At 40.9% G+C, this 10,944-nt stretch overlaps 1 protein-coding gene across 1 annotated transcript; it reads left to right on the top strand.

The window, feature by feature from the left end:
* Positions 1–3,145: 3,145 nt before the first annotated feature.
* On the top strand, positions 3,146–8,140 carry LOC110538323 (retinal cone rhodopsin-sensitive cGMP 3',5'-cyclic phosphodiesterase subunit gamma). The gene is made up of 4 exons (XM_021625058.3): positions 3,146–3,229; positions 5,332–5,489; positions 5,667–5,707; positions 7,253–8,140. The coding sequence occupies exons 2-4, from the start codon at positions 5,344–5,346 to the stop codon at positions 7,327–7,329; spliced, it is 264 nt and encodes an 87-aa protein (XP_021480733.1). The 5' UTR covers positions 3,146–3,229; positions 5,332–5,343; the 3' UTR covers positions 7,330–8,140.
* Positions 8,141–10,944: the final 2,804 nt, after the last annotated feature.

The following is a 10,944-nucleotide window of genomic DNA, read 5'->3' as shown; positions in this document are numbered from 1 at the left end:
AATCACATTGTAGGATTTTTTATGAATTTATTTTAAATGATGGTGGAAAATAAATATTTGGTCAATAACAAAAGTTTATCTCAATACTTTGTTATATCCCCTTTGTTGGCAATGACAGAGGTCAAACGTTTTCTGTAAGTCTTCACAAGGTTTTCACACACTGTTGCTGGTATTTTGGCCCATTGCTCCATGCAGATCTCCTCTAGAGCAGTGATGTTTTGGGGCTGTTGCTGGGCAACACGGACTTTCAACTCCCTCCAAAGATTTCCTATGGGGTTGAGATCTGGAGACTGGCTAGGCCACTCCAGGACCTTGAAATGCTTCTTACGAAGCCACACCTTTGTTACCCGGGCGGTGTGTTTGGGATCATTGTCATGCTGAACGACCCAGCCACGTTTCATCTTCAATGCCCATGCTGATGGAAGGAGGTTTTCACTCAAAATCTCACGATACATGGCCCCATTCATTCTTTCCTTTACACGGATCAGTCGTCCTGGTCCATTTGCAGAAAAACAGCCCCAAAGCATGATGTTTCCACCCCCATGCTTCACAGTAGTTATGGTGTTCTTTGGATGCAACTCAGCATTCTTTGTCCTCCAAACACGACGAGTTGAGTTTTTACCAAAAAGTTATATTTTTTGGTTTCATCTGACCATATGACATTCTCCCAATCTTCTTCTGGATCATCCAAATGCTCTCTAGAAAACTTCAGACGGGCCTGGACATGTACTGGCTTAATATGCATGCAATGTTCTCAATGCAGCACAGCACAGAGGGCTTTAACATAACACACAATCTATATACATAAAAACAACAAGACAGTTCATGTATATGTATACATATACAGTTCACATATACAGACAGTTCATGTAGAATGCATACTGTGTGTTTGTCTGTCTATGTACTGCCTATGGTAAAGTCAAACCCCATCGAGGTAAATCAGTGCTAATTTCTTAACCCCTGTGTAATCTAATTATCCAAGTATTACTGTGAACACACATACAGAAAAGGCTGGGCCTGTGACTCTTAAAAGATTTACATATTGACCTACTAATACTAACACCATGCTTTGACCCTCTGTTGCTTTTAAAGTTAAATGTCAGTGTTGTTTATGGAAAAATGGTTGTCAACAGTTAATTGTCTTTTAACTGTCTGTCAGACAGGTTATCACTAAGAGATCCCTAATCACATCAACTGTGCTTAAAGTACATCTTGAACTATAGCTTCCTGACGTAGACTAATGCAATTTCTATTCTAGACATTTCGTCGACATTGATTTCATCTGTGCACAGACAAGAAAGTGAAAGACCAAGTGGCGTCTTCACAATGTATCAACAGAAAATGCAATATTCTGTTTATCCAATATTCTGTTTATCCAATATTCTGTTTATCCAATGTTCTGTTTATCCAATATTCTGTTTATCCAATGTTCTGTTTATCCAATATTCTGTTTATCCAATGTTCTGTTTATCCAATGTTCTGTTTATCCAATGTTCTGTTTATCCAATATTCTGTTTATCCAATGTTCTGTTTATCCAATATTCTGTTTATCCAATGTTCTGTTTATCCAATGTTCTGTTTATCCAATGTTCTGTTTATCCAATGTTCTGTTTATCCAATGTTCTGTTTATCCAATGTTCTGTTTATCCAATATTCTGTTTATCCAATGTTCTGTTTATCCAATATTCTGTTTATCCAATATTCTGTTTATCCAATGTTCTGTTTATCCAATATTCTGTTTATCCAATGCTCTGTTTATCCAATGTTCTGTTTATCCAATGTTCTGTATGTAGTTACAGGATATTAGCTGTTTTTGTCACAGGTCAATAATTGAACATAGAATCCAGATCTCTCTTAAGGGGTCAAGAAATGACCCAGTCCTAGCCTCATCAACCCAGGTACTGGCTGAGAGGCTGATCCATATCCATGCTTCTGAGTCTTTCAAATAAGGTTTTCTATAACTGGCCGGGCCCTCAAAACCAGACCAGACCAGGGGTCTGGGTCAACATATCCAAGACTCAACTTGAGGAGCAATACGTATGACTACTTTTTTCCTCAGTAAAATCATTCATGTCAAAAAAGATCCAAATTATATGAAATATCTCTTATGAGACAAGGGCATATTGTCAACTTTGCTACCAATTCACCAATTATTGAAGTACTCATCCCCAGACCTCCATTATCAGGTGATGAAGTACTGTATATGAAATAGCTTCAGCTTCCTTTAAGGGCCCTTGGTCTGTCCTGAACCAAAGGGTCCTAAATCTCTAATCCAGATGTCCCCATTAACTGCAGGTCCATATTTGGCCACTTCACCATGCCAAGGTCAAGGTCAATGTCCTTGCACGTCAGAGCTCTGTGCTTAGACAGTCACGGTTAATTTACATTGACATTTTATGCATTTAGCAAATGCTCTTATCCAGAGTGACTTACAGTTAGTGCATTCATCTTAAGATAGCTAGGTGGGAAACACATATCACAGTCGTAGTAAGTACATTTCCCCATTAAATGGGCACCTTCCCATCTAATTATTCCCCATGGACATTAACATTTTTACCATATTCAACAAGGAAAAGTCAAATACATCACTACACCCTCCCCCGATACAGAGATTTTGATTCATGCTGCACTTCATTACTAATACAAATAGCACTGGAGAAATGAATGGGGTAAAAAGAGTTTGATGTTGTGTAATGATCTTAAGTAGTGCTACACTTAAATTGTACTGTCTAGAGTATAAACTATAGGGATTTGGGAATTATCTACTGTTACAGTTTGTTGTATTTGATCTAAAACAAATTTCAGAACTATGACACAGACTTTAAAGACAGTCTTTAAAGACCAATCACAGTGACAACCCAGACTCTTTAAAGACCCATCACATGGACCAGGAACGCAACCACATGCAGACAATGTCGACTCCTTTGACAAGCTTGACACAGGTGTGCCAAGGCTTAATGGGATAAGTTGGTTAAAAACACCATATTGACCTGCCTCACTGATGTCCCCACCCCCTCTGATGTCCAGGAATGGAGGTGGGGGGAGGGTGCTGAAGGAGCTGGCTGACCTTTTTGGAGACCATGTGACTGGAAACCAGGAGACTGCAGGATTAAGAATCAGGGGTATTTAAATGAAGGCCGGTTCCTTGTGTTCATTTTGCTCTTGGACTGACATGCAGCAGTAGCTCTCATTTCGAGACAGAAGCTCCTTGGAACATTTGTGAAATTAGGTGAGGCAGAGACTTTTTATGCATTTATTTATTTAACCCTTATTTTCCAGGTAAGTTGACTGAGAACACATTCTCATTTACCACAACGACCTGGGGAATAGTTATTGCTACTTTTCTTTATTATTCCTTAGAAATAATACATTATTACTACTTAATTACTTATTGCTAATATAGATGAATACATTAGTGCTACAGTATGAGTACAAATAACTTGTAAAGGAAGTGTAAAGGAAGATTTCCAAGAGTATCAAGCAGGAACATCTAAGATTGTGATTGATTGACTCATGCAAATCTAACACCTGTAGCCATGATGCAGAATGTACATGCATATGTAATTGTAGCTCACCTGCTCAATTGAGAATTCTAGCATGATAGCAATGAGTGTGCTTTCAGATTGGGAAGTGAAATGTGGAATCCATTTGTGTGGTAGACAGAAGTCCACATAGCTACAAACGTGTGCATCTTGACTCTAAAATGATTGGCAGATTAGAAGCAGCAAGTTCCAATGTCCATACTAGAGTACCATTAAGGCATGCCCAATGCATTGCTTCACACTCAGTGGTATGCTAGTGTTGATATTGGAACAGCTGAGATTTGTTTTATAATAGTGCAGTGGGAACTAGGTGGGAAAACATTTGTTCCAATCAATTGATAAATGATGTGACTGTAGAAACAGTTGACCTGCAGAAATCTAATTCTGCTCCTTAGGGGGACATTTGAAAACTGCAGTGCAACATCTAAGAAGTTGTAAAACAATGACAGGATTTTCAATGTGCATCCAAAACGTCCAGTGGGAGGCAGATATCTGAGAGAGAGCAGACACCACATTCCTAGAGAGAGAGGCTAGACTTACCTGTTAGAAGCAGAGACTGAAATCACAACAACAGATGCTTTTGCGCAGCTTTACAGATCTCTATCCACTCTGGATGGGTATTAGGCAGCAGCATAGGGAGAGCCAGATCTGGGATCTCATGCAGGTGCAGCATCTGTTGAGTTACACACCGTGTCCTGGTAAAGTGAGCTCCATCCACGTCATTATGTTAACAGGATTAAGGAGCTCCCAGGTTCAGGGAAGGGGGTACTCAGGAGACAGATTAGGAGGATACTGCTTAAACGGATGAAGAAGAACAGGAACAAGGACAGAGTGTGGCCTCACCTGTTGTCCAGTATAGTGTCTGAGCCACTAAAGAGATTGGCAGGCCAGCCACTGCCGGTCTCAATACCATAATTTACTGACGCCCGTCCCAACTTCCTTACTAAGTCATAAGGATCAACCTTTTTTTCACTGACGACATCAAAGGATCTTAAATCAGATGCACAGTAGTGAAGATTTAATTTACATTAGTGTTACAATGCTATATGCATGTATATCCATTTAGTGGGGGCTAGTCAATTCAATACTTTAGTCAGGTGAAAATAATTGATCATGTAAAATCAGACATCCAAAAAGAAGATGTCCATGCTAAGAAAGGAGTGTATCCAGGGTCAAGACAATGTACCAACCCAAATGGGAAAGATGTTTTGAAAAATATATTATGGGACTGAGAAATTAAGGTGTTGATTTACCCCCTCCCTTCGTGATCTAAGCAATTGCGTGTGACACAGAGGACATTCCTGGGATTTAAGAAGGGCAATTCATCAAATTGGGTTTTATATGCAATCAGAGATAATCTGGCTGTTTAGCCAAATCCCCCTAATCTATCCTGATTACCAGTAAGGTGGCTGGAGGGAGCCTGGCAGAGAGATAGAGATTAGCAGAAAGACAGCAGTAGAGAAGAAGAGAGGGGGGTGGACAGACCTGAAGTGAAGTTAAACTAGCCGGGATAGACGTAGAAAATGGGAGTGAGGATAATACAAAATTGAGGGAAATTGATGATTTTCTGGCCAACACTATAACAGCGCACTCTCTCTCTTTCTAATGGGATTCATTGGCTTGGGAAACATGTTTACATTACCAAAGCAAGTGAAATAAACAAAAATTAAATAAACAATCAGAAATTAAGAGTAATCATTATACTCACAAAAATGTCAAAAGAATAGAGACATTTCAAATGTTATATTATGTACAGTCTTGTAACAATCTCTGTCTCTCTCTGTGTCAGACCTCAGCAGAAATGAACACAGCTCCCCCTGCAGGAAGCGCCCTGGCAACGCCCGCCGGAACAGCTGGCCCAACCACCCCCAAGAAGGGACCCCCCAAGTTCAAGCAGAGGCAAACCCGTACATTCAAGAGCAAGGCCCCCAAGCCTGGCCAGAAAGGGTGAGAATCTCTCTCTGTCATCACACATTCACAGATACACACAAACTCCACACACAACCGTTCCACATATTCACACGAACAAGCACTCCATTTTCTCACATTCTCAAACCTTTATAAATGCAGACAGACAAATTCTAGAATCTGTAAGATACTAACATGTTTCCTTGTCAATTGCAGATTTGGTGATGACATCCCAGGCATGGAGGGTCTTGGCACAGGTAACTTTGATATTCCATCTGCAATCATCAGTAGTCATGTTTGTTCATCTATATATTTGTATTTCTACTTTCAGTATACAGCGCCTTCAGATAGTATTCATACCTCTTGAATTATCCCACATTTAGTTGTTACAGCCTGAATTAAAAATGGTTTAAATTATTAAAAAATTCTCACACATCTACACACAATACCCCACAATGACAAAGAGAAAACATCTTTCGAGACATTTTTGCAAATGTAATGAAAATAGGTATAAGTACATAGGTTTTCACTCCCCTGAGTCAATTACATGTTCGAATCACCTTTGGCAGCAATAACAGCTATGAGTTTTCTTGGTAAGTCTCAGAGTTTTGCACAATATTTTCCAATTATTATTTTCAAAATTAAGCTCTGTCAAATTGGTTGTTGATCATTGCTAGACAACCATTTTCAAGCAGATTTAAGTCAAAACTGTAACTCGGACACTTAGGAACATACACTGTCTTCTCGGTAAGCAACTCCAGTGTAAGTTATTGTCCTGATGAAATGTGAATTCATCTCCCAGTGTCTGGTGGAAGCAGACTGAACCAGGTTTTCCCCGAGGATTTTTCCTGTTCTTCGCTCCATTACGTTTCCTTTTTACCCTGTAAACTCCCCAGTCCTTAACGATTACAAGCATACCCATAACATGATGCAACAACGACTATACTTGAAAATATGGAGAGTGGTACTCAGTAATTGTTGTATTGGATTTGTCCCAAACATAACACTTTGTATTCAAGACAAAAAGTTAACTGCTTTACCACATTTTTTGCAGTTTTACTTTAGCGCCTTGTTGCAGACGGGATGCATGTTTTGGAATATTTTTTATTCTGTACAGAGGTCGTTCTTTTCACTCTGTCAATTAGGTTAGTATTGTGGAGTAAGTACAATGTTGTTGATCCATCCTCAGTTTTTAAAGTCACAATTGGCCTCATGGTGAAATCCCTGAGCGGTTTCCTTCCTCTCCGGCAGCTGAGTTAGGAAGGACGCCTGTATCTTTGTAAAGACTGGGTGTATTGACACACCATCCAAAGTGAAATTAATAACTTCACCATGCTCAAAGGGATACTCAATGTCTGCTTTTATTATTTTATAGGTGCCCTTCTTTGTGATGAGGAATCAGAAAACCTCCCTGAGTTTGAAATTCACTTTTCGACTGAGGGCCCATACAGATAATTTTATGTGTGGGGTACAGAGATGAGGTAGTCATTTAAAAATGATGTTAAACACTATTATTGCACACAGACTGAGTCTATCCAAGAAAATGTATTGACTCAAGGCATTTCAGATTTTAATTTTTAATTAATTTAAAAAAAAAATTGAAAAACATAATTCCACTTTGACATTATGGGGTATTGTGTGTTTTAATCCATTTTCAATTCAGGCTGTAACACAACAAAATGTGGAATTCCTTCTGAAGGCACTGTATATCGACAACCAAGACAACCAACAAGTGTTCCTTGCCCTTTTTAATCAACTGGACAATCAACAGTAATTATTTCTCCCTCTCTCATTCTCTCTAGACATAGCAGTGGTCTGCCCATGGGAGGCCTACGGCGACATGGAGCTCAGTGATCTGGCCAAATATGGAATCATCTAAGACTGCTGTCTCCTGCCTTCCCTTAACCTCTACGCTCTTGACCCTTTCCTTCTGTGTTAGTCTGGCGCGCCACCATAAGGCGACTGGCCATCCCCCTAAAGTCATCTCGTCACTCCGCGCTGTTCTTAAGTCTGTTGTGGTCAGGCACTGCGGCCTGAAAGACCACATACGATAGGCAGACGGAACACTGAACTGTTTATTTTTATTATTATCATATAATAGTATTATACTGTATTTTATACAGGACATAAGAGATACTTGATGTGATAAGACAAGACCACCCCCACCCCTCTCTACATTAGCCGACCTCGGCTCCCCCTTCCCTCTATCCTTTTGTAATCACTCAGATCCCGTTAGTCCCCCAATTCCTCTGTGAACCATCAACCACAGCAATGGACGCAAGCAAAGACTAGCTATGACTAGCTTGTACTTGCTTATAGTCTACCACAGAACTGTAAATATGTCTCTGTTTCCAATGCAACCTCTATCTTCGTTACCCTCCCTTTTTACCCCAATCTCTTTTTTTTGCATTGTGTTTTTTACTTGTTGCTGATAAGGCGTGCTACTGTGAACACACAGGAAACGAAAGGGATGAGACCAGGGAGGAGGGTGTGTGATGCTTTGTCATAGATCATTATGGTGAAGGCATTCCCTGTTATCCCTGTGGTGCTACCACACTGCCCCCTTCTTAGTGTACGGTATGGCACCAAACAAAATATAAATATATTGATGTGTTACAAACACATATTACGGAATGTGTATGTGTGATTGTATGTCCTGATAGATCCATTAAAGTTTTTATTTTCAATAATCATGTTGTCCTTTCTTTCTTCTGTCATCTCTGAGAAAATATGAGAAAATACAACCCCTCCCATTTTCACTAACATCTGACATTCTTTTGAAGAACAGCAATGAACATTCATAAGCATCTAATTCAACCATATTTTTTTCTACATTGCTCCACCATAACATACTGTAGTTTGAAACTTTAACAAATGTACAGTACCAATCAAAAGTTTGGACACACCCACTCATTCAAGGATTTCTTTATTTGTACTATTTTCTACATTGTAAAATAGTGAAGACATCAAAACTATGAAATAACACATGGAATCATGTAGTAACCCAAAAAGTGTTAAACAAATCAAAATCTATTTTATATTTGAGATTCTTCAAAGTAGCCACCCGTTGCCTTGATGACAGCTTTGCACACTGTTGGCATTCTTGCAACCAGCCTCATGAGGTAGTCACCTGGAATGCATTTCATTTAACAGGTGTGCCTAATTTGTGGAATTTATTTCCTTCTTAATGTGTTTGAGCCAAACAGTTGTGTTGTGACAAGGTAGGGGTGGTATACAGAAGATAGCCCTATTTGGTAAAAGACCAAGTCCATATTATGGCAAGAACAGCTCAAATAAGCAAAGAGAAATGACAATCCATCATTACTTTAAGGCATGAAGGTCAGTCAATACGGAAAATGTCAAGAACTTTAAAAGTTTCTTCAAGTGCTGTCACAGATGTCGTCTGGAGATAGAGAGGAGGACCAAGATGCGGCGTGGTAAGTGTTCGTCATTTTAATGGAAAAACTGAACACTACAAAACAACAAAGTGACAACCGTGACACTACAGAAACACTGTGCTAACAAGCAACATAACATAGACAATCACCCACAACCCACAATGACAAAACAGGCTACCTAAATATGGTTCCCAATCAGAGACAATGACTAACACCTGCCTCTGATTTAGAACCATATCAGGCCAAACACAGAAACAGACAAACTAGACATACAACATAGAATGCCCACTCAGATCACACCCTGACCAAACAAAACATATAAACATACAAAGCAAACTATGGTCAGGGTGTGACAGAGAGACAGCTGGGGAGACCTCCAGGAGGCTTGGTGTAAGGAGGAGGCACCTGAAGGACCGGGCTGTGGGGGAGCACTGGAGCTCTGGTGCGCAGCCTTGGCACCACTCCCCCAGTCTGGATAACTACTCTAGCCCGGACCCTCCAAAGTGCAGGCACAGGTTGAACCGGGCTGTGGGTAAGCACTGGAGATCTAGTGCCTACTACGCGCACCTCTCCCTTAGGCTCCACTCCCACATTTGCCTGGCTTCCTCTCAGTCCCGAGCTTCCTCTCAGTCCTGAGCTACCCCTCAGTCCCGAGCTACCCCTCAGTCCCGAGCTACCTCAGTCCCGAGCTGCCCCTCAGTCCAGTGGGGCCCTTGGTTAGGATTACTAGGCCAAGGTCGGCGGCGGGGGTCGCCAATCGAAGGACGAGTATTAAGCGGACTAAGACATTGTTGAAGTGGGGTCCACGTCCCGCGCCGGAGCCGCCACCGTGGACAGACGCCAACCCGGACCCTCCCCTATGGGTTTAGGTGTGCGGCCGGGAGTCCGCACCTTGGGGGCGGGGGGGGGTTCTGTCACGCCCTGGTCTTAGTATTTTGTGTTTTCTTTATTATTTTGATCAGGCCAGGGTGTGACATGGGTTATTTATGTGGTGTGTTTTGTCTGGGGTTGTTTGTAGTTATGGGATTGTGGTTAGAGTAGTACTCTAGGTAAGTCTATGGTTGCCTAGAGTGGTTCTCAATCAGAGACAGGTGTTTATCGTTGTCTCTGATTGGGAACCATATTTAGGCAGCCATATTCTTTGAGTGTTTCGTGGGGGATTGTTCCTGTCTCTGTGTTTGCACCAGATAGGGCTGTTTTGGTTTGTCACATTTCTTGGTTTTGTTAGTCTATTCATGTGTAGTTTCTTTATTAAAGAACCATGAGTAATAACCACGCTGTGTTTTGGTCCGATCCTTGCTACACCTCCTCTTCAGAGGAGGAGGAAGAAGAAAACCGTAACAGAAAAACCCTTGAATGAGTAGGTGTCCAAACTTTTGACTGGTACTGTATATATTTCTCACAACTGGTTACCATGTTAGGTTTTTCCCAAACATACTGTACATGTCCTTATCTCAGAAACACATCCAACTGTCACCAGTGTGTTATACAACAACGTCTCATTTCCATGACATACCAACCACAAATATTGAGTAAGAATACTACAGTATGCCACTCTTGGAATATCCCAGACAATGTCCTGGGTGTTACAATCCCTTAGCACGCGAAAGGAGGGGGAAATCAACTCCTTTATTTCACAGTTCCCCCAAATATCTTTCTCAAAACGTCTTTCCCATTTGTGTTGCTACGTTGTATTGGTTGATGCCCTGTGGTCATAGGTCACTCTCTGTGTCTGTGCTTTAATATTTATTTAGTAACTCTTGATAGTCTGATACTGTATATTATTTTCCTAGGTCCCTGAAGCTTATGGAAATCCTATACTGTGAACAGACAAACTATCCCGGCCTTTGTGTCTGTCTCTATGAAAGCTTCAGTGTTGATCCACTCTGCTCCATTTACACACACTTTACAGAACGTCCTTGCCTGTACAGACTTGAACCCAGGAGCTCAGCACGGGCTTGTTCATACAGAGACCCATTGGAAGGCATTCTCCCTCCTTGACATACACCACCTGAGGGGTATCAATGTTGTGAGGTTATGTCTAAGTGGTTACTGTTAGTCTCAGGGACAGTTAGATGATTCAGTTGTGTTATTCA

Source organism: Oncorhynchus mykiss, chromosome 12 (assembly GCF_057628025.1).
Source record: "Oncorhynchus mykiss isolate SJ-2025 chromosome 12, ASM5762802v1, whole genome shotgun sequence".
NCBI classification, from domain to species: domain Eukaryota; kingdom Metazoa; phylum Chordata; class Actinopteri; order Salmoniformes; family Salmonidae; genus Oncorhynchus; species Oncorhynchus mykiss.
This window is presented reverse-complemented; position numbering and strand designations above follow the sequence as displayed.

What these genes read in the sequence shown, in the direction of transcription:
- LOC110538323 (XM_021625058.3), top strand. Translation starts at nt 5,344, where the DNA reads ATGAACACAGCTCCCCCTGCAGGAAGCGCCCTGGCAACGCCCGCCGGA. An exon ending in CCCAAGCCTGGCCAGAAAGG is followed by an intron (nt 5,490 to 5,666) that starts GTGAGAATCTCT and finishes TGTCAATTGCAG; the next exon opens with ATTTGGTGATGACATCCCAG. An exon ending in CATGGAGGGTCTTGGCACAG is followed by an intron (nt 5,708 to 7,252) that starts GTAACTTTGATA and finishes CATTCTCTCTAG; the next exon opens with ACATAGCAGTGGTCTGCCCA.